At 38.6% G+C, this 19,630-nt stretch overlaps 1 protein-coding gene across 4 annotated transcripts in view; it reads right to left on the reverse strand.

Annotated features, from left to right (window-relative positions):
- LOC139475147 (doublecortin domain-containing protein 2C-like) overlaps positions 1-19,630 on the reverse strand; it is a 125,866-nt gene that overhangs the window by 13,367 nt on the left and 92,869 nt on the right. For 3 of the 4 annotated variants that reach the window (XM_071258543.1, XM_071258438.1, XM_071258485.1), the window contains exons 3-10: positions 17,239-17,315; positions 14,285-14,425; positions 13,258-13,410; positions 12,137-12,241; positions 11,210-11,340; positions 10,846-10,970; positions 8,798-8,920; positions 7,759-7,824 (exon numbers count right to left, since the gene is read on the reverse strand). In XM_071258543.1, coding sequence (XP_071114644.1) covers positions 7,759-7,824; positions 8,798-8,920; positions 10,846-10,970; positions 11,210-11,340; positions 12,137-12,241; positions 13,258-13,410; positions 14,285-14,425; positions 17,239-17,315 — 921 coding nt within the window. The remainder of the gene's footprint in view (positions 1-7,758; positions 7,825-8,797; positions 8,921-10,845; positions 10,971-11,209; positions 11,341-12,136; positions 12,242-13,257; positions 13,411-14,284; positions 14,426-17,238; positions 17,316-19,630) is intronic. The other variant, XM_071258597.1, reaches the window with a different exon arrangement.

Below are 19,630 nucleotides of genomic sequence, written 5' to 3' on the forward strand. Positions count from 1 at the left end.
ATATTAGTGACACCCTTGGTGAGATCATCCATACAAAGTGATTAAGCTTCATAAGCCATGTTGCTTCGCAGGAAACGTCGCAGGAGATTTTGTGCAAACTTTAGACATGGGAACAATCATGCCAAGTTCAGTGTCATTGGTCCAGTGGTTTCACAACAGATGCTAAAACCACGTACAAAATAACACAGTAAAACTTTCTTAGAGTGGACCTGTTTAGTCCAGAAACCCTACAGTTTGAATGATTACGATTGGCAGCATAAACATATGTAATAAACAATCAAAGGATAATTACTATGTACCTATAATTCGTTAATCCAGTTGTTTTTACCAGATTAACAGTGTGTCACTGTAGATGGAAGGATGTACAGACTATGGACATTGACCATTACCAGTATATAAACTCAGCTAGTCTTCGACTATTTGAGCTCTATCATCATCAACACATATACATAAATATGCCAGCTGGTCTAAAGAACACCATGAAGCAACAAGCAAGTGCACACACCAGGGAACAGCACCACAAAGACACAAGGTAGTTCCAGTCTCTGTGTTAAAGTGTTAGTGGTAGGTATTAGTGCATTCAAGTTGCATGCAGCCACACGGCTAGTGACACAACACACGGCTAGTGACACAACACACGGCTAGTGACACAACGCATGGGAAGTGCAGGGGAACAGTATATGGGAAAAGATCAGGAAAATTATGCAGATTTCTAAAACTGGGTTTGACATAAAAAGAAAAGTGATAGCCTATAATTTCATGTTATCGTTGAACAGTTCTGGAATATAATCAGCATATATACAAGCAAAATTGCAAGATGACACAACAAATTTATTCAAATAGTGCTGGGGATACAGGTAAAGTAAACATGAGACAGTATAGAGTCAAGTACATGAGGGGAATCAACATGTAGAATGTAGGATAACAATCAGGATAGGCCGAGTGTATACTTATAGCAATGTTTCAAAACGTGTAGGAATTATTTTTTAAAGTCCAACTTATAAATTAAAGCCTGCCAAAAATTTGAAAAAATAAAAACAAAAGTAAAAAAAGGTAAAAAAGTTTAAAAAATTAACATTGAGATGTTTTTGTTGTTGTTTTTTTTTGTTTTTTGTATAAATTTTATTTTAATTTTAAAAAGAAATGAACCCCAAACCAACAGACATTTTATAACATTACAAATCATAAAATCTGCGAAACCAGAAGACAAACTAGTCAGGCCTAAACACAAATGAGTATCAAGACACCTTTATTAAATGCTAAATGCCTGTACAACATTGTGCAGGTCATTGCTGTATTTATCTTAACAGTCACTGCATTGTGTACTTGATGCTCTGTATCATGTTCATCTGAATGAATTTATATGCATAAAAAGTATACACTCTTTTTGCCTAATCTCTAACTTCTCAAAAAACAACAACTGAGGACCATGGGTTTTACTTCTTTATTGCAAAGAATTGCTTGAATTTCACATTGTGACAATGACACACGTAAATAAACATGTTATTTCAATACAGACATCAGCACAAAATATATCAAGTACACTGTAATATACAATCATGTACAATGTCTGATGACTACCACGATACATACAGGAGTTTCTGGACACACCCTTCCTAACACATAACTCTTTACCATGAATCACCCAAAACATCATCCATAAGGCAAAAAAAACAACCCCAAAAACCATCTGTTTTGGGCAGTGTGATCAGGTATATCAAGTCACGTAAGATGGTAGGAAGAATTTGTTTGTTATCCAGAGCATTATGTGCATATGGACAGACAGGCCTGCATTTTGGGGGGCATTTATGTGTAAACAAACTAAGAATAAAACAGCTATTCTTCAAAATGGGTTAGGTGCCTGTTGTGTTTTTATTGTATAACCTTTAAAAGCTTTCATCGGTATATAAAGATATTCTTATAAAACTGATAACACATTTGTGATTTTAATTGTTGCGGAGATCAGATGTCTGATGCATAAAAACACATTTCCTTGATGCATTACATTCTATTTCCAACCCTTGAAGCATTTGCGAAGAGATTGGCAATTGTTCTGAAACGCTAACACTCAAAATCGTCCAGACATATTTCATTCTGTGATAAATACTGAGATAGCATACAGAACAATCAATAGGGCAAATAACTACATTTTCTTTCAGGTATTTCATAAAAAATAAATTGAAATTGTTCACCCAAAGGTAAAGGTACACCTTTGTAAGTATGACACTTGCAGTTGACCGATCACAAATGACAATAGAGACCTGTGATAGACATTGCTTCGGTGTAAAACTAGGTGTGGAACCAATGAAAAGCATATATACATATTAAAAGCTGTTATTCTTAAAAGATTACATGCACATGCAAGAAATGAAATGCATGGTCTGATGATGATATAGAAAATAATGGTGACTGTGTTAGGACTGTGATTAATGAAAGAAAAGAAAAATAATGTATATGATTCAAGTTTTGAATTAGCCATTACCATCACTCCAGATGTCTCATTACAATATAGGGGTCATGTCAATCATATGTGTCATTTACACATGAAATTGACACTGTAGAAATTGTTAGGTTCCATAGTTCAGCAATAGCTTAAGCAAATTTTATATTACTGGTTAATAGGTATCTCGGAAAAATTGTTGTATGTAATAGTGAAAGGAAGATAGATAGGAAGTCTGACATTAAGTCTGTAAGAAGGACATGACTAACTGTACAACGGTTATTGGGTGAACAGCTTACTCTTGGTTCACAGAAACTACAGCATATTGGGGGATCAGCTTAGTCTTGGTTCACAGACACTACAGCATATTGGGGGAACAGTTTAGTTTTGGTTCACAGAAACTATAACATATTGGGGGAACAGCTTAGTATTGGTTCACAGACACTACAGTATATTGGGGGAACAGCTTAGTCTTGATACACTGACACAACAGCATATTTGGGAAACAGCTTAGTCTTGGTTCACAGACACTACAGCATATTGGGGGAACAGCTTAGTCTTGGTTCACAGACACTACAACATATTGGGGGAACAGCTTAGTTTTGGTTCACAGACACTACAGAATGTTGGGGGAACAGCTTAGTCTTGATACACTGGCACAACAGCATATTGGGGGAAAAGCTTAGTCTTGGTTCACAGAAACTACAGCATATTGGGGGAAAAGCTTAGTCTTGGTTCACAGACACTACAGCATATTGGGGGAACAGCTTAGTCTTGGTTCACAGAAACTACAGCATATTGGGGAAAAGCTTAGTCTTGGTTCACAGACACTACAGTATATTGGGGGAACAGCTTAGTCTTGATACACTGACACAACAGCATATTGGGGGAACAGCTTAGTCTTGGTTCACAGACACTACAGTATATTGGGGGAACAGCTTAGTCTTGGTTCACAGACACTACAGTATATTGCGGGAACAGCTTAGTCTTGATACACTGACACAACAGCATATTGGGGGAACAGCTTAGTCTTGGTTCACAGACACTACAGTATATTGGGGGAACAGCTTAGTCTTGGTTCACAGACACTACAGTATATTGGGGGAACAGCTTAGTCTTGGTTCACAGACACTACAGCATATTGGGGGAACAGCTTAGTTTTGGTTCACAGACACTACAGTATATTGGGGGAACAGCTTAGTCTTGATACACTGACACAACAGCATATTGGGGGAACAGCTTAGTCTTGGTTCACAGAAACTACAGCATATTGGGGGAACAGCTTAGTTTTGGTTCACAGAAACTACAGCATATTGGGGGAATAGCTTAGTCTTGATACACTTGACACAACAGCATATTGGGGGAACAGCTTAGTCTTGGTTCACAGAAACTACAGTATATTGGGGGAACAGCTTAGTCTTGGTTCACAGAAACTACAGCATATTGGGGGAACAGCTTAGTTTTGGTTCACAGAAACTACAGCATATTGGGGGAACAATTAAGTCTTGGTTCACAGAAACTACAGTATATTGGGGGAACAGCTTAGTCTTGATACACTGACACAACAGCATATTGGGGGAACAGCTTAGTCTTGGTTCACAGAAACTACAGCATATTGGGGGAACAGCTTAGTTTTGGTTCACAGAAACTACAGCATATTGGGGGAATAGCTTAGTCTTGATACACTTGACACAACAGCATATTGGGGGAACAGCTTAGTCTTGGTTCACAGACACTACAGTATATTGGGGGAACAGCTTAGTCTTGGTTCACAGAAACTACAGCATATTGGGGGAACAGCTTAGTTTTGGTTCACAGAAACTACAGCATATTGGGGGAACAATTAAGTCTTGGTTCACAGAAACTACAGTATATTGGGGGAACAGCTTAGTCTTGATACACTGACACAACAGCATATTGGGGAAACAGCTTAGTCTTGGTTCACAGACACTACAGCATATTGGGGGAACAGCTTAGTCTTGGTTCACAGACACAACAGCATATTGGGGGAACAGCTTAGTCTTGGTTCACAGACACTACAACATACTAGGGGAACAGCTTAGTCTTGGTTCACAGACACTACAACATATTGGGGGAACAGCTTAGTCTTGGTTCACAGAAACTACAGCATATTGGGGAAACAGCTTAGTTTTGGTTCACAGACACTACAGAATGTTGGGGGAACAGCTTAGTCTTGGTTCACAGACACTACAGCATATTGGGGAAAAGCTTAGTCTTGGTTCACAGACACTACAACATATGGGGGAACAGCTTAATCTTGGTTCACAGACACTACAGCATATTCGGGGAACAGCTTAGTCTTGGTTCACAGAAACTACAGCATATTGGGGGAACAGCTTAGTTTTGGTTCACAGACACTACAGCATATTGGGGGAACAGCTTAGTCTTGGTTCACAGACACTACAGCATATTGGGGGAACAGCTTAGTCTTGATACACAGACACTACAGCATATTGGGGGAACAGCTTAGTCTTAGTTCACAGACACTACAGTATATTGGGGGTACAGCTTAGTCTTGATACACTGACACAACAGCATATTGGTGGAACAGCTTAGTCTTGGTTCACAGACACTACAGTATATTGGGGGAACAGCTTAGTCTTGGTTCACAGACACTACAGCATATTGGGGAAAAGCTTAGTCTTGGTTCACAGACACTACAGTATATTGGGGGAACAGCTTAGTCTTGGTTCACAGACACTACAGCATATTTGGGAAAAGCTTAGTCTTGGTTCACAGACACTACGGCATATTGGGGGAACAATTAAGTCTTGATTCTCAGGAGCTAGCAAATATTTTGGAAACTAAACAATGTTGATTCATAGGCACTACGGCATACTAGAGAACAAACTAGTTTTTGTTTAAGGCTTGGTATTTTTTTTCAAATCTGACAACTTAACATATGCTATGTCTTGCTAGAGAACCATGTTTGTCAACATTACTAAGTACTGCACTACTAATAAGGGTGTGAGTAGTCAGATATCTAAACCTACATGACTTAGGACTAATAGTTAAGTTATGACTGATGAGGAAGCTGACAACTGGTTGGTAGAAGAATAAAGATACATTAATCAAGTGATCCTCAGGTCTCTTTTCCTGAAATATAACTGAAACAGGTTAGAACAATATCACACTCGGTCCTCCTTGAATGTTGTGTGCTTGTCATCAAAACAAACATGTCAAAATTCATAAAATGTAGACATTGTAGACGTCCTCGTCAGGAAAGGTGACTCAACAGGTGCCCATGTGTCTATTCACTGACGCTCTGCTATTCCTCTGTGCTTTTAATAATATTTTCAACAAATTTGGGAGTTAATTGAACATTATTTGTCACAAGAAGTTGAGGGAGCTTTGCTACTGTAACATTAAGTGAGTTGGGTATAATGCCGCTGTGAACAGTATTTCAGTGTACCAGGGCATGCTGTGGGAGGGAGGCCTGAAGAAACAGTAGTCGTAGGAAGCTGAGGAACATGAAAATAGGGCTGTCTGACAGGACTGACATCAGCAGCAGATCTTGGCATGGTAAATTGGGGGGGGGGGGGGGGGTTATATGACCAAACAATGGACAGTTGATATAGCTCAAGACATATCTCAAGACATCAGAAAAAGCCAGGACTTTGCATTTAAATATATGATGGAATCGATTTATATGCCACTTTTAGCAACATTCCAGATGGGCACACTGGGAATGGATTCAAATGGTGGGAATTTGAACCCAGGTCTTCAGATGGCACTCACTCGACTGTCCCAACACTTCTCAAATCTACTGAAATATCAAATATCTTGCCTATACAGAAGTTCAATCCTGCACTAGCAGATTTAAGCTATAAATGCACTGAGAAAATGGGAAAGACAGGAGAAGGATGATGCAAAACCATCAGCCAGTTCTACTGGTCTACAGATCAGTCGAGTCATGGACAACATCGTATTTTTCAAATTAGGCTCATCGAAAATGAACCTCTGCTATCGACCTCAACAAATCTGATTAAGTTCCAATTTCTTGACTGCATAATTTTCCTGGGATTAATATGAAAGACAAGACAAGGTGTAGTGCAATCAAAGAAATTAGTGCAAACTGCATACCACCAGAACATAACACAAGGGCATGCTCTGCCCACAAGCTCTGCTCACGTGAAATGTACAATCTAAACAGTTTGCACATGGTGTCATTCTAGAGTGAACTATTTAGCTAGCTTCACCTGCTGCTACTCGTCAATGTGTTGGGGAAGAGATGCACTTCAAAATTCATGTATTTAATATCTGAATCCAAATGTTAATATAGGTAGAAAAACGTTATTGAATGAAAAATATCTTTACAATTGCAAAATATTTTACTTAACAAAAAAGATTTCATCTCAACACCTAGACTAAGTTATAACATTTTATCCAAATATGTTTCAAATTGATTTCATTTTTATTCTGATACCATGTGGTGAATCAAGGTCCCAGCACCAAGACAGGTCCCCTCCACCATGACAACAGGGCTAATTATTGTTAGTTACCAGTATACACAGGCTCACAGAACGAGCCAAGTTAGTCTACTTGAGAGTGTTAGTGTGAATTAAGCACTAATTAGGTGTACTCTGCTGCTGGTGTGTTGTTAACAAGTTCAGGAAGACATACACAAACACAGCAGGCCATGTCAGTGGTGTGACAAGCCACATGGGAGACGTGAACTTCAACCTTCATGCAGTTTGTGACAAGACATTAACATTTGCTGAAGACATGGAATGCATGCGTGGCACTCATGCAGAGGTGATCACTCAAAATTGAAATAGCTTCAAATAAACAACAAAATACATGTCAAAAATATTTTCATTAACTATTAAAGCTGGTGACTGTGACTAGCGACTTAAAGAAGTACAAGATGTACATTGTCCAAGATAATAATCCAACAACTAACTTCCGTTGTTCAAAAGTTTTACAATATAAAGGAAGGATTAGTTAATTGTTACGATACAAAAAGATGTTGAATGGTTCAAACAATTTCATGACTTCACTCTTCCTCTGCCTCATACAATGCTAGCAGAGGAAGAACATAATACCTTCTCACTACTTCTAAGAGAGGAACTCATTTCCTATAAATATGAGCTGTCCCTCCACCTCAAGTATATTTAGTGTTTAGGCAATCTTCCAAAGATGCTAACCTCCAAATGTCGAGTGAAACCATGTATCAATGAATCTGGGAGGAGGGAGCACAATGCAAGATTTCCCTGCTCCATCTGGAACCAGTGCCCGGGCACTGACAGGGGAAACTGGGAAACAACATCCTAAATATGTCATCATGAGTAACCTACCTTGCTGGTGTGTTTGTTATTATTATGGTTGTTGTGACTGTTTGGCTTTCCTCGGATACGCTCATCCTGAAAAAGTGAAGGTCAATATCTCAACGACAGATCCCGACTGATACTAAGAAACAATTAAAACCATTCTCCGAACATGCCTTCGGACAACACTGGAGTCAGAATAGCATCAAGAGTAAGGTGCATCAATCATGTCAATAATCTTGAAAAATAAACAGTAAACACTATGATCAAACTTTTAAAATCTTTTTTAAAATATAATTATATTCTAATCTGTAAGGACTAGTGTACAATATACACAATTTCAAGTCAAAGGGCAAGTCCTCAAAACAAAATAGATACTTATTATACATTTGCTACATTCTACCCTAATCTTCTTGATCAACAAGATTAGTAGCAATTGAAAAAACGTGAGAGTAAGTTCTGCTTATATTTTAAATTAGGAATTGATGGGTTCATTTGTATGTGCTATTTTCAAAACATTAAAGTATTGTTTTACCCAGTATTAATGCATTATTGTACAACATGGCATTCTCAAAGTCTTTGTGGTTGTGCAGAGATCAGGTTTTGGTTGAATGTGTCAAGTTGAGGTTATGAATTAATTCTGTAACATCAATTCATCTATATCTAATGATAACCTTTAAAATATTTGTCTTATGCCATTTCCTATTTGTTTGGGTAGTCAGTTTTATAGTAAAGAAATTTCTTCCTAAGCCTGTGTGAACTTGACCTTGAACTTGACTGTCATGACATGATGAGTTCAGCACAGTGAAATTTTATCAGAACCACAGCAACAATCAACACTTGCAACGAAAACACATATCAATAGCACAACTTATCACTTCTAGTCTTAGTGTGATGATTAAAGGAGGTAATCCTGTGTGTATAACTGGAGTTACTCCCCTTTGATAAGGTCATGCTTTTTAAATATAGTTTTTTATATCATGAACAACGACAGCAAACTTATGCATGGTGATAAGGAGAGATATGAACATGCGCATGCTTAACATGCAGATAGATTGCGTATCTGAACCTCTTGTTCTCCATCCTCTGCATCTTCCGTGATTTGATCTGATGGGAGTTTTGTAAGTTCAACCCCGCTAGGGACAGGGGCGGTGTGGTCATCGCTGGGGGGATGCAAGCTGGTCTCCTCTTCCTGAGAGATACAGTTTGGAAGAGAAGCAGCAAGATATGAGCAAAGCAAATACTACAGAGCATGAGAGTATCTGACAGGTGACTCAGTAGCGTGGATATAGTAGTCTACTCTCATTAGTTACATTTATAAAACTGTATTTTACACAAACTGGGTTACTGGGCACCTATTCAAAACCGGAATCCTGGCAAGAACTCAGTATACCGGACACCTTCTGCCATTAGGATGTAGATAAGGGATATGCACAAGCTCATTCCTTAATAACAGTTTCTAAGTTTTTCAAACACCATTTTTGTCACCTCGCTAAAATAACAGGGCGTTTGGGTGGAGTAGGGTGGGGGGTTGCCCACCACAACGGCTTGAATGAAATGCTTTTGTAAGTAAATGAAATGTTTAATTTCCAAGGTAGATGCAAAATACAATGTGTTTGCTGATATGTGGCTCCGACAGATGTCACTGATGAGGTTGTCGCACGCCATGAAGGAGCTCCTATTTTCGAGTACTTTTTTGATGTTGATGTCCAATTTTCGATCTTTATGCATCGCTTTGATATTCAATTTCAAGGTTTAATCATATCAAACCATACTATTACAAATGCAAGCAGGTTAGTTTTCTGCTTCTTTTGAGCTTTATGGCTCTATTTTTCAAATAGTGACTCTGTCCCATGCGGCTTTATTAGTAGCATGGCAGAATTGGTGTCCGGTATAATGCATGTGTCCCCGGAATCCCTGAAGGGATCTGAGGTAATATGGATTGACTGTACACCAACAATAACCAACCTTTTATCATTATAAAGTTTCATTATACTGATATATAAATATTGTGTCAATACTCATTGTAATGCATCATTTCTACCCAATTTGCATTCCCTACTGAGTCACCTGGGTGTAGAGAGCACATCAATACACAGACCTTGATTTGCAATCATACATAATTATAAAGACTGAATTCTCTACCACCATTAGTCTGTCACGTCTATCAACTTGATAAAGAGAATGCATGATAGCTCACGCAACCTACACAGTTGTGAAAAGTTGTACAGAAACTGGTGCAAAAGAAATTATCATTTAGAAATACATGAAGATTTAACTAAATCATCAACATGATCAAGAATATTGTGCAGAATATCTGTGCATGCAGATGAAAGCAAGCTAAAACATCTAGTAAACACTACTAAACAATCCTCCTAGGAAACTCTTGTTTACTCTTTCATTAATGTTTCTTTACAAAAGGTGATTAGGCTACGACGATTCGTATTTTGTAATGTGTGCTTACCAATGATTGAGAAGTCGTACTCAAGGCTAGTCTACTTGTATGGCTGATAGGATCCATCCAAAACTCAGTGATATGAAGCACATATCTACGAAGGTCTAGCCGGGTATTGTATTGAATAAATGATCATGACATAACAGGGATGAGAACTGATTTTTTTTCAAAGACACTAAAAGTTAGCCGGGGATCTGGGAACTGTATGACCCTTGGCACATTGAAATCAGTGGAATGCTGTGGAGGATTCTCATCCCTGTACATGCATATATCACTTAGTGACTTCTGTGCATCCCAGCGGTGTAAGTGCATGAATGGTAGCGTGAACATACAATAAATATGTAAATATGCTACATGGACTGCCACTTGAGAAGGGTCTGTGTGCAAAAATGTCCTACCACAATTGGCTCCTGAAAACTTCAGTTCAGTAAACGTCAAAAGTTCCCCTGGACTCTCATGATTATCGTGATGGTGTAACAGCATTGAGGCTATCACAGCCCTTATTATATGACTATGCTATGTTAGATGTCTCAAACCGCAGAAGAGCTCTATCACTAGCTAGACCATGTGGAGGATTTTCAGCAGTTGTTCTAGCAGAATTACATCATGTCAAACTGAGGTACAATGGTCACACATTCATCTGGTAATGTCTCAATACTGACCTTGACCTCTTCTGCAGGGACCTGGTCGATAGGGAGGTCGACCCGTGTATCCCGGGTCTCTCGAACCTCCCGTGCCCCGTAAGTTTGGCGGTTAGTTTGTTTTGCTTTGAATACACCACCATCATCTGGGAACAGAAAGTCACAGAAACGGTATAATATTAAATACAGGATACATAATACCTTTGATAAATGAATCATATTTGACACATTTTGGACAATCAATAGGCAGATTTAAGAGTTTTAATTTATTGGGATGAGATGTTACTGATGTGTGGCTGATCAAACCAGACGTGGACCAGATATGTTTTTTGAAAACAGGACATGTAATGTGGGTGCACTTAGGGCAGGGGGAGGTAACTCCTACCTTTATCATAATCCACTTCCCGTCCTTTCTTCCGATCTGCGGCACGTTTGTGTGTGACTGGTTTCCGTGGGAACACATTGTCCTCCTCCCGATGCTCACGTTGCTGACGATTGTTTTGGTGCTTCTTGTATCTTCACAAAACAAGAGTTATCAGCTGTTAGCCTGGTTCACATTAATAGGAATGGACGTTTGCTTCAATCAAATTTGAATCTATGTCAAGCCAGTAGATCAACTATTGATCAGGATTCCTTAAAGTCACGCTTTGTTTTGACTATAAAATTAAGTGGGGATGCTTCTTTACTTTTCACAAGATATATCATTTTTGAAACAAACCTAAAATATTTATAATCCGTGAATCATCTGTCATTTTCTTTTATCTGGTTTTTTGGTGTGTCCTAATACATATATTGACAGCATAACAACCAATCAGCTTCTGCAGCCAATCACAAGCTTGGAAATGATGCTAATCAACCAAGTTTGTCAGTTAGTAGAAGTTTACCTATACTGTCTCCGAATGCCCAATGGAAAAATCTTTGCATGAAATAAAGCCCAAAATATACCGTAATTCATGAAATTAATGCATCATCAAAAGCATTGGAGTTCGGACACCTATTAAACAATGTATCATGGAATTAATGCGAGTAGCCCTATGTTAGAAATTTAAAAACTAATCAGCAAACGATATGTAGACTTCTAAGACATAGTATTGGGTGGTGGCACTGGCAGTTTGATTGAACAATGAAATATTGAATAATAATGAATGTGTCATATATTTCTTTCATGGCTTGCAATGCATGGGGACTATGTTGAAAAATAAGTAAATCTTACAATATTTCAGTTCAATGTATGCTTTACTCGAAACGTTTTGCTACGGCCCTGTACACTGTAACATTCATGACAATGGAGGAGATGAGGTTGTGAGATTACCGATGACTGTAGCTGTTCTCCGAGGTGGGGTAGGAGGAGTGAGAGTGGTCAGGTGACCACTGTTTGCCGTTCTTCGAGCCACGGCTGATGTTCAAGGGAGGCAATCTGCGGGGAAAACTCATGTTTAAAACACACAGACAAATCATATTCCTGAAAAGCATAACATTACAGTAGGATTACTCCTAGGCTGAATGGGATTAGGATTGGTTGATACATGTCATAGATCCCAGTTGCGTGGATCGCGGCTCATGATATTAATCACTGGATTGTCTGGTCCAGACTCGATTATTTAGAGACCAACGTCACATAGCTGGAATATTGCTGAGTGCTGCGTTAAAAAACAAACCAACAAACCAACCAACCAACCAATCCAAGGCTGAAACAGCTTTCATCAGGAAAAATAGCAGGCGAACGTCAGAATGCTCTTTAAGAAATAAATGACTTGTGGTTGTTGTTTATCGTACAATAAAACACTGCAGGGAGAATAAACCATGCGGGGCGCATTAAAAAGTACACGCTTTAAAAATATTTATTTAAGAAATGATGACTCCCTGAATAGAATTTGACAGCAGCAATTTGGAAAAATCCAATTTACAGGGGGGGGGTAAATTTGGTCTTTCCAGCATAATCTCACAATTTTCATGTCGATTATCTGTACCTTTTCCCCAAATACTGATTGTCATATCTTTCCTACTTTTGGGTGCGATTGTTCGGCCATTGCGTTTATCTGTGCTGTCAACCTACATCTATTGGGAACAACTCACTAGACACTTCTCTCTCAAAAATAATGTCGTCCAATTTACGACGTCATTAAGTTGTAAGCGCATGTTTTCAAATCTCCAGAAGTAACGTCATGATAGAACAATGTATCCTGAAATGGCGTAGCTATCTAATATACCCTGATAGTCTTATATACCCTGATATTTTTGCAGGCAATCCAATGATATATATTGCGAGCGACTATCCACGACATCAGGGTACGCAGACACACCATCAACCAAGTCACCACCTCTGACCTCCCGATCCATTACATCACCTCTTACAACCAGCACAGGTTGCTAGTGACCCATTCTACCCCGAAATCCCCACGGGTCTGACATCTTGTGACATCACCTACTTACTTCTCTATTTTGGGGGACGTCCTAAAGTTGCGAGCTGTTGCCTCAGTGTAGTGGCCCATACAAAACCGATCATGTTGCCGCACTGCTACATAGCCCTCATCTTGATGCAGGAGCTTGGGGTCGTTGATATGTGTCCCACCTCTAGAGTGCAACCTGGAAGAAGAGGAACACCAGCTGTGACACTCACACACTACCAGCCTATTCATATAGGAGTCATCAACAAGAGTGAGAGAGTGAATTTTGTTTAATGCCACAGTTAGCAATATTCCAGCTATCACATGGTCTGTTAGTGTTAAGAACTAAGTTTGGACTAGGCGCTGAGTAACAACATGAGCAAAAACCCACGTTATCAGAGCACAATTACATGCAATCAGATTGACCACCAGATCCAATTCAGTCTATCACATATACACATGTCTTGCACTACAAGCTGTTCATCTGCATTACTTTGATAGTTTTAAAATACTGCCATAAGTTGTGAATCACTGGCAATCTGGACCCGTCAGACAAGATGGAGAGATTGACCACCTGATCCAATTCATTGCCTCTTATACAACTTACAAGTAATTGGTTGCTGCAGGCCTATTTTAACCTGGGTTCCATAGGAACATGAGTACACATGATTTTACACCGCTTTAGCAATATTCCCGCAGTGGACACCAGAAATGGGCTTCACACATTGTACCCATGTCGGAAATTGAACCCCGGTCTTCAGCGTGACAAGCGAACGCTTTAACCACTAGGCTACCCGACTGCCCCCAGTGGGGACATGAACAACACAAAAATATTGTCACTGAGTAGATTAGATTAACAAAACAAAACACCCAATCAATTTATTCTCTTGCATTGATATTTTTATTATAGTTTGTGCAGACAGATGATGTAGTGTTACCATCTTCTACAATTTAATCATATTTTGCTTTCAAATAAAGAGAAAAAAGACATTCAAACAGTGTTATTTGTTTTCAGCCTTTCATGTTCATTAAAAACCGGCAAATCTGACAACCAACTCCACGAAGCTACATACCTAACACAACACCCGCCCAGTTCTTCTTTGATGCATTTCATGTCATTGATACATTCAAGGACTTTGCCCATGTCGCCTAGGGATTTCTGTCCAATGGTGACAACTCGGGGCCTGTTAAATACCTTCTTGTTTGCCCAGACTCTGTGGAAGGAAAGATGCATTTACAGTGAACTGTAAGAGTAAAATGTGTTTCTCAAAGGTACGACAATACAGTCAAGTCTCTGTAATCCGATACTCGTAAAACTTGTGTTTGTATCGTTATCTATCGGATAGTTGTCCAATTTTCAATCATGAACGCTGATACTACTTAATTTCGTTTATCCGACATACTCGTTAATTCGACATAATCATCTGCAACCAACCATGTCCGATTGACGGGACGTGATTGTATATAGTTAATCTGTGGCTGTCTGGCAGATACATCATATTGTATTGTTTTGAGCCTGGCAAATCTGTGTTGATGTTTTGATGATTAGTGACATATATTAGTACCAGTATTAACATTTTCTTTTTGAGTCACCTATCCCAATTTGGTGTGCTTCAGTCCAGTGACTTGCTGATAATTGACTTCAACTCTGAGGCATCCTACCCAACATCTCAGCATTTAAATAGACAAAACTGTGTACAAAGCAATCATAACAAATCTTATTTACCAGAGAGGGAAAGTCACCCAAGAATAGCTGCATGCTGTTTACGGGAAGACTGCCCTATCATACGCCACAATTAAACTCTGGGTGTTCAAAGGGATTGCAGCGTGGGAGACAGGGTTTGGACACAACCTCCGCTCTGGTTGTCCCACCACCAACACAGGGGTAGAAACTGACATTTTAGTCCACTAGTCCTTATAAAGATAACATAGCAAAACCCTTAAAAAGGGAAACTTTCTACTAGTCCTTATGATGCCTTAACTATTGGTCAGTTTGGCTAGGACTATAGGAATAGTGTCAATTTCTGACGCTGCAACACCACAAGAGAAGCACTGATGTCATCGTAACCTGATACTGAACAATAGGCACATTACACTTCAAGGAGTGGGAAACTTCAAGCCTCCCCAAACCAAGAACTTTCAAGCAGCCAGTTCCACTTTTATGGCCCCCTTCCTATGGGACAGCAGAATGAGAATACACAACTATTTACTAGGGTTGTTACGATTCACTCTCATATTCGGTGAATCGAACCGTATTCATTCATGAATTGAATTTGTGGCCACTAGAATCAAATATTTATAAATATGATGGCATGTGCACTTACATACCCTGTACCTAAAAATATACATAAGAACATTCGTATAAGATTTAATTTGACAGTATTGTGGTCACTGGTCATTGTAGCATTTGAGCAGATACTAGTACCTGGATAAGTGCAGTATATAAATGTATATAATATATTAATAATAAACAAACCATGTCAAATAATTTATGTTGTTAATGTTTCACTGAATATAACAAATAATACTTCAGCTGCTGACTTGTTATTGTATTCATGAATTAATATTCGTATTCGTTACCCTACATTTGTGATACGAATCATATTCGCCTCATAGTGTAATCGTTGCATGAATGGGAAATATCATGCCCAAGTACTGAACAAAGAAGGTTTACGGCTTCAATCTATTCATAGCCATACAGTCTCTTTCTAATTTAATTAAGGGTTGCTAGGTAGGGTTAGCACATTATTATGCGGTCCAGTTCTACTCTTCACATTTACACTGTGCACAAGACTGACAGTTTTTGAGTGTCAGTGCCATCTAAGCTGTCACACCTCAAAGCTTAGTTTCATATTTTGTATTTGTTCATTAAGAATTGACTTCAATATTATTTGTGTTTATGGAAGGATAAATGTAAAAAACAGTGTTCACACTGTGTAAAATACCCTACAGGTGAATAGTAGTATGTTTTCATGATTTCATGATTTCATGAATTCATGTGTAACAGATTGAATAGTGTACATGCAGGGATGAGAATGGATATTTTCCTTTTCACCTAAAACTTCTTTTCAATGGAGTGTGATCCATAATTTTGGGGTGTTTAAGGGGGTTGGGGGACTTGGCCTCCCTGAAGCCATAAGATTTTTACAAATTTGTAGTCACCTAAATTCCCAGAAATTCCCGGATCTGCGGAAGATTCTCACCCCTGTAACGTGAGAGTAAGGTTGACTGTGGTATCAGCCTAAACTGATTCTGAGTCTCATGGTTTTGTAATGTCTGTTGCTATTTTGCTCTGTAGATATAGCAACATTCATGTTGTGTTCTTGTTACGCAGATGTTTGATACACTTGACCTGTCTGGCCTCCCTTACTCTGTGGGTACCCACTGCCACGGGGCAGGAAATACTTTGCATACATATATGTTTGTGTGATAATGTGCATCAAATCTACTGAATTGGACAAGCCCATTACATTAGAACATCCATGTCAATTATTAATATTTACTTAATTTGTATGTATAGTCAGTCAAGGAGTTATAAACCCTTGAAGTTATTTTTTATCATAAGCTGATGTGATAACTTGTTTGATAGGCATTACTTAGAAGTTGACGGATGACAAGGTAGACACAATTTAATGGATAACAACTTCTTAATACTGTAAAAAGCGACATTTCGGTATAGATCCTTATACCGTTGTCAAGCAGGACTTTTTACAGTATTAAAGAAGTTGTTATCCATAAAGTTGTGTGTTGTTTTAAATAATGTTGATACTGAATGACCCTGCATGTATTGTATTCGTCTAAGGATGTGTTACCAGGGGTAACCATTTTGGAGGGAATAACCATTCTCCCCCTGTAACCATGGTAACCAGTGTATTGGAGGCTTTGTCATCATCCATATACTTACACGCTTACAAATACGGAATGTTACATGATTAAGAAAAGAAATACGTTGAAAATACTATGGAGATGCATCAGGTTTACAAGGAGTAGTTATTACACAACATGTGTATCTAGCTTCTTGACTTACTTGATATTGACAGCTTGTGTGGGGGTTTTGTGGATCTTTCCCGAAACATCCCGAAACTTGCTGTTTTTCTTTGGAATCTGTAATCACAAACAGGAGTCAGTTAGTAAATGAGCAAAATCATTACTCTGTACACATTTACATTTATGAGGAATCTTCCACTGGACATTCACTCTGCGATGTCAGGATTATGATTTGGATGTATATCAGATATGGTTATGCTTCTCAGTTTTTCACTTAGAAAGTGAGATAAGTCTGCTGTCAACTTTGAGACAGCTATCTTTGCGAAATACAATTGAGCAGACATGCTTCATCATTGTATGACATGTGGTAGGTGAGTTGGGATTAACACAGCTTTCAACAGTATTTCAGTTATCACTGCGCCTCAGCTAGGGCTTTTATGGGTAGAATAACATGGACTTGAGCACCAGGTTTGAGTCAGGTGCAGTCTGGGATTCAAACTAAAGTTGTTGGAGTGAGTGAGTGAGTGAGTGAATATGGTTTTACGCCGCTTTTAGCAATATTCCAGCAATATCATGGTGGGGGACACCAGAAATGGGCTTCACACATTGTACCCATACAGTTGTTGGATCCTAGCATGGCTGACGGATGCAACTCTGCACAGCACATCTTAAACCATGAGGCAACTGTGCCCCCACACAGCATATATATATATATGCACTGGTCGTGTTTGACATGACCTGATCAATAAATGGACTCTGAAACCAAGGATTCCTCCACTGATCACTGAATCCTCTTCCTATCACTGAATCCTCTACTGATCTTCGAATTCTCTACTAATCACTGAATCCTCTACTGATCATCAAATCCCCTACTGATCACCAAATCCTCTACTGATCATTGAATCCTCTACTGATCACCAAATCCTCTACTGATCATGGAATCCTCTACTGATCACTGAATCCTCTACTGATCACTGAATCCTCTACTGATCACTGAATCCTCTACTAGTCACCGAATCCTCTACTAATCACTGAATCCTCTACTGATCATGGAATCCTCTACTGATCATGGAATCCTCTACTGATCACTGAATCCTCTACTAGTCACCGAATCCTCTACTAATCACTGAATCCTCTACTGATCATGGAATCCTCTACTGATCACTGAATCCTCTACTAATCACCGAATCCTCTACTGATCCCTCTACTGATCATCGAATCCTCATGATACTGATCACTGAATCCTCTACTAATCACTGAATCTTCTACTAATTGTCAAATCCTTTATTGATCACTGCATGATAATACCTCATTTGTAATACTAATAGAGAATATATAAATCAAAATGCACTGTACATAGTGTTTGGCAAGTCAACCTGAACATTCTCTTTCTCTATATCAAACATTCTAAACCCAGGTGGTTCTGCTGTCGTGGAAACTGAGGGCACCTGTTGTTTGATGATGCCCTGCAAACTGTATGCTGCTAACAACTGTTTGCACACAAAATAGAAGGGAGACCGCTACCGGAAATTACCAATGTCTGTCATTTGTCTATATTTATGTATATACAGCTGGGCAACGTTTCCATTATCATAATGTGTTTTCCAGTTTGCAAAAGTGTAAATGAGTATTTGTTTATTTGTTTAACATGTAGGAATAACAATAACATGACAATTTGGTATACATAAGAATACATCAGTAAAACTGAAAACACATAATATCAGTTTAAATATTATTCAAAATATTGGTGAATAGGGTTTATCAGTGACCCATTTATATAAATTTCACTGCTATTTAATTGCCTTCTTCGCCCAATGGATTTCAGCATATACTTGAGATGGACCAAGCAGACACAACTTATGGATAACAACTTCTTTATTTACTGTTATGGCGATGTTTCGGTATAGATCCTTATACCTTTGCTTGACAACAGTAAAAGTATCTATACCGAAACGTCGCCATTACAGTAAAATAAAGAAATTGTTATCCATAAAGTGTCTTCTTTGTCAGATGTTGAAAGATACATTTCGTGGTTTATGCTGACGGCCTGAACTGTTTATATACGACAGATATATTTTTCCAGAATTTAATTGCCCATAATTAAGGGTACATATAACACACAAGTGCGTATTATACACAAATATATAAGTCTTGTGTACATTGATCAATTGGAAGGAGTGCTAATTGGGATTGAACACTTGCCAATATATATGCAAATATCGCCGTGGGTGTTTATTAGAGCAGGGCGCTTATTACGTTGAATACGGTATTCTATGAACCCTTTAAACTATCAGGGCTTTTTTTATATAACAACAAGGACACGCACTGCTTAATTTGCTTAACTTTCATCTTAATTTGGAACACTGTATATTATGAATATAAAAAACTGAAGATGTAAAAACTATACATTGTTTCAAGAGGAGAATTGGCAT

The sequence above is a fragment of the Haliotis cracherodii genome, unplaced genomic scaffold (assembly GCF_022045235.1).
Source record: "Haliotis cracherodii isolate W230 unplaced genomic scaffold, xgHalCrac1.p SCAF_1, whole genome shotgun sequence".
In the NCBI taxonomy this organism is placed as follows: domain Eukaryota; kingdom Metazoa; phylum Mollusca; class Gastropoda; order Lepetellida; family Haliotidae; genus Haliotis; species Haliotis cracherodii.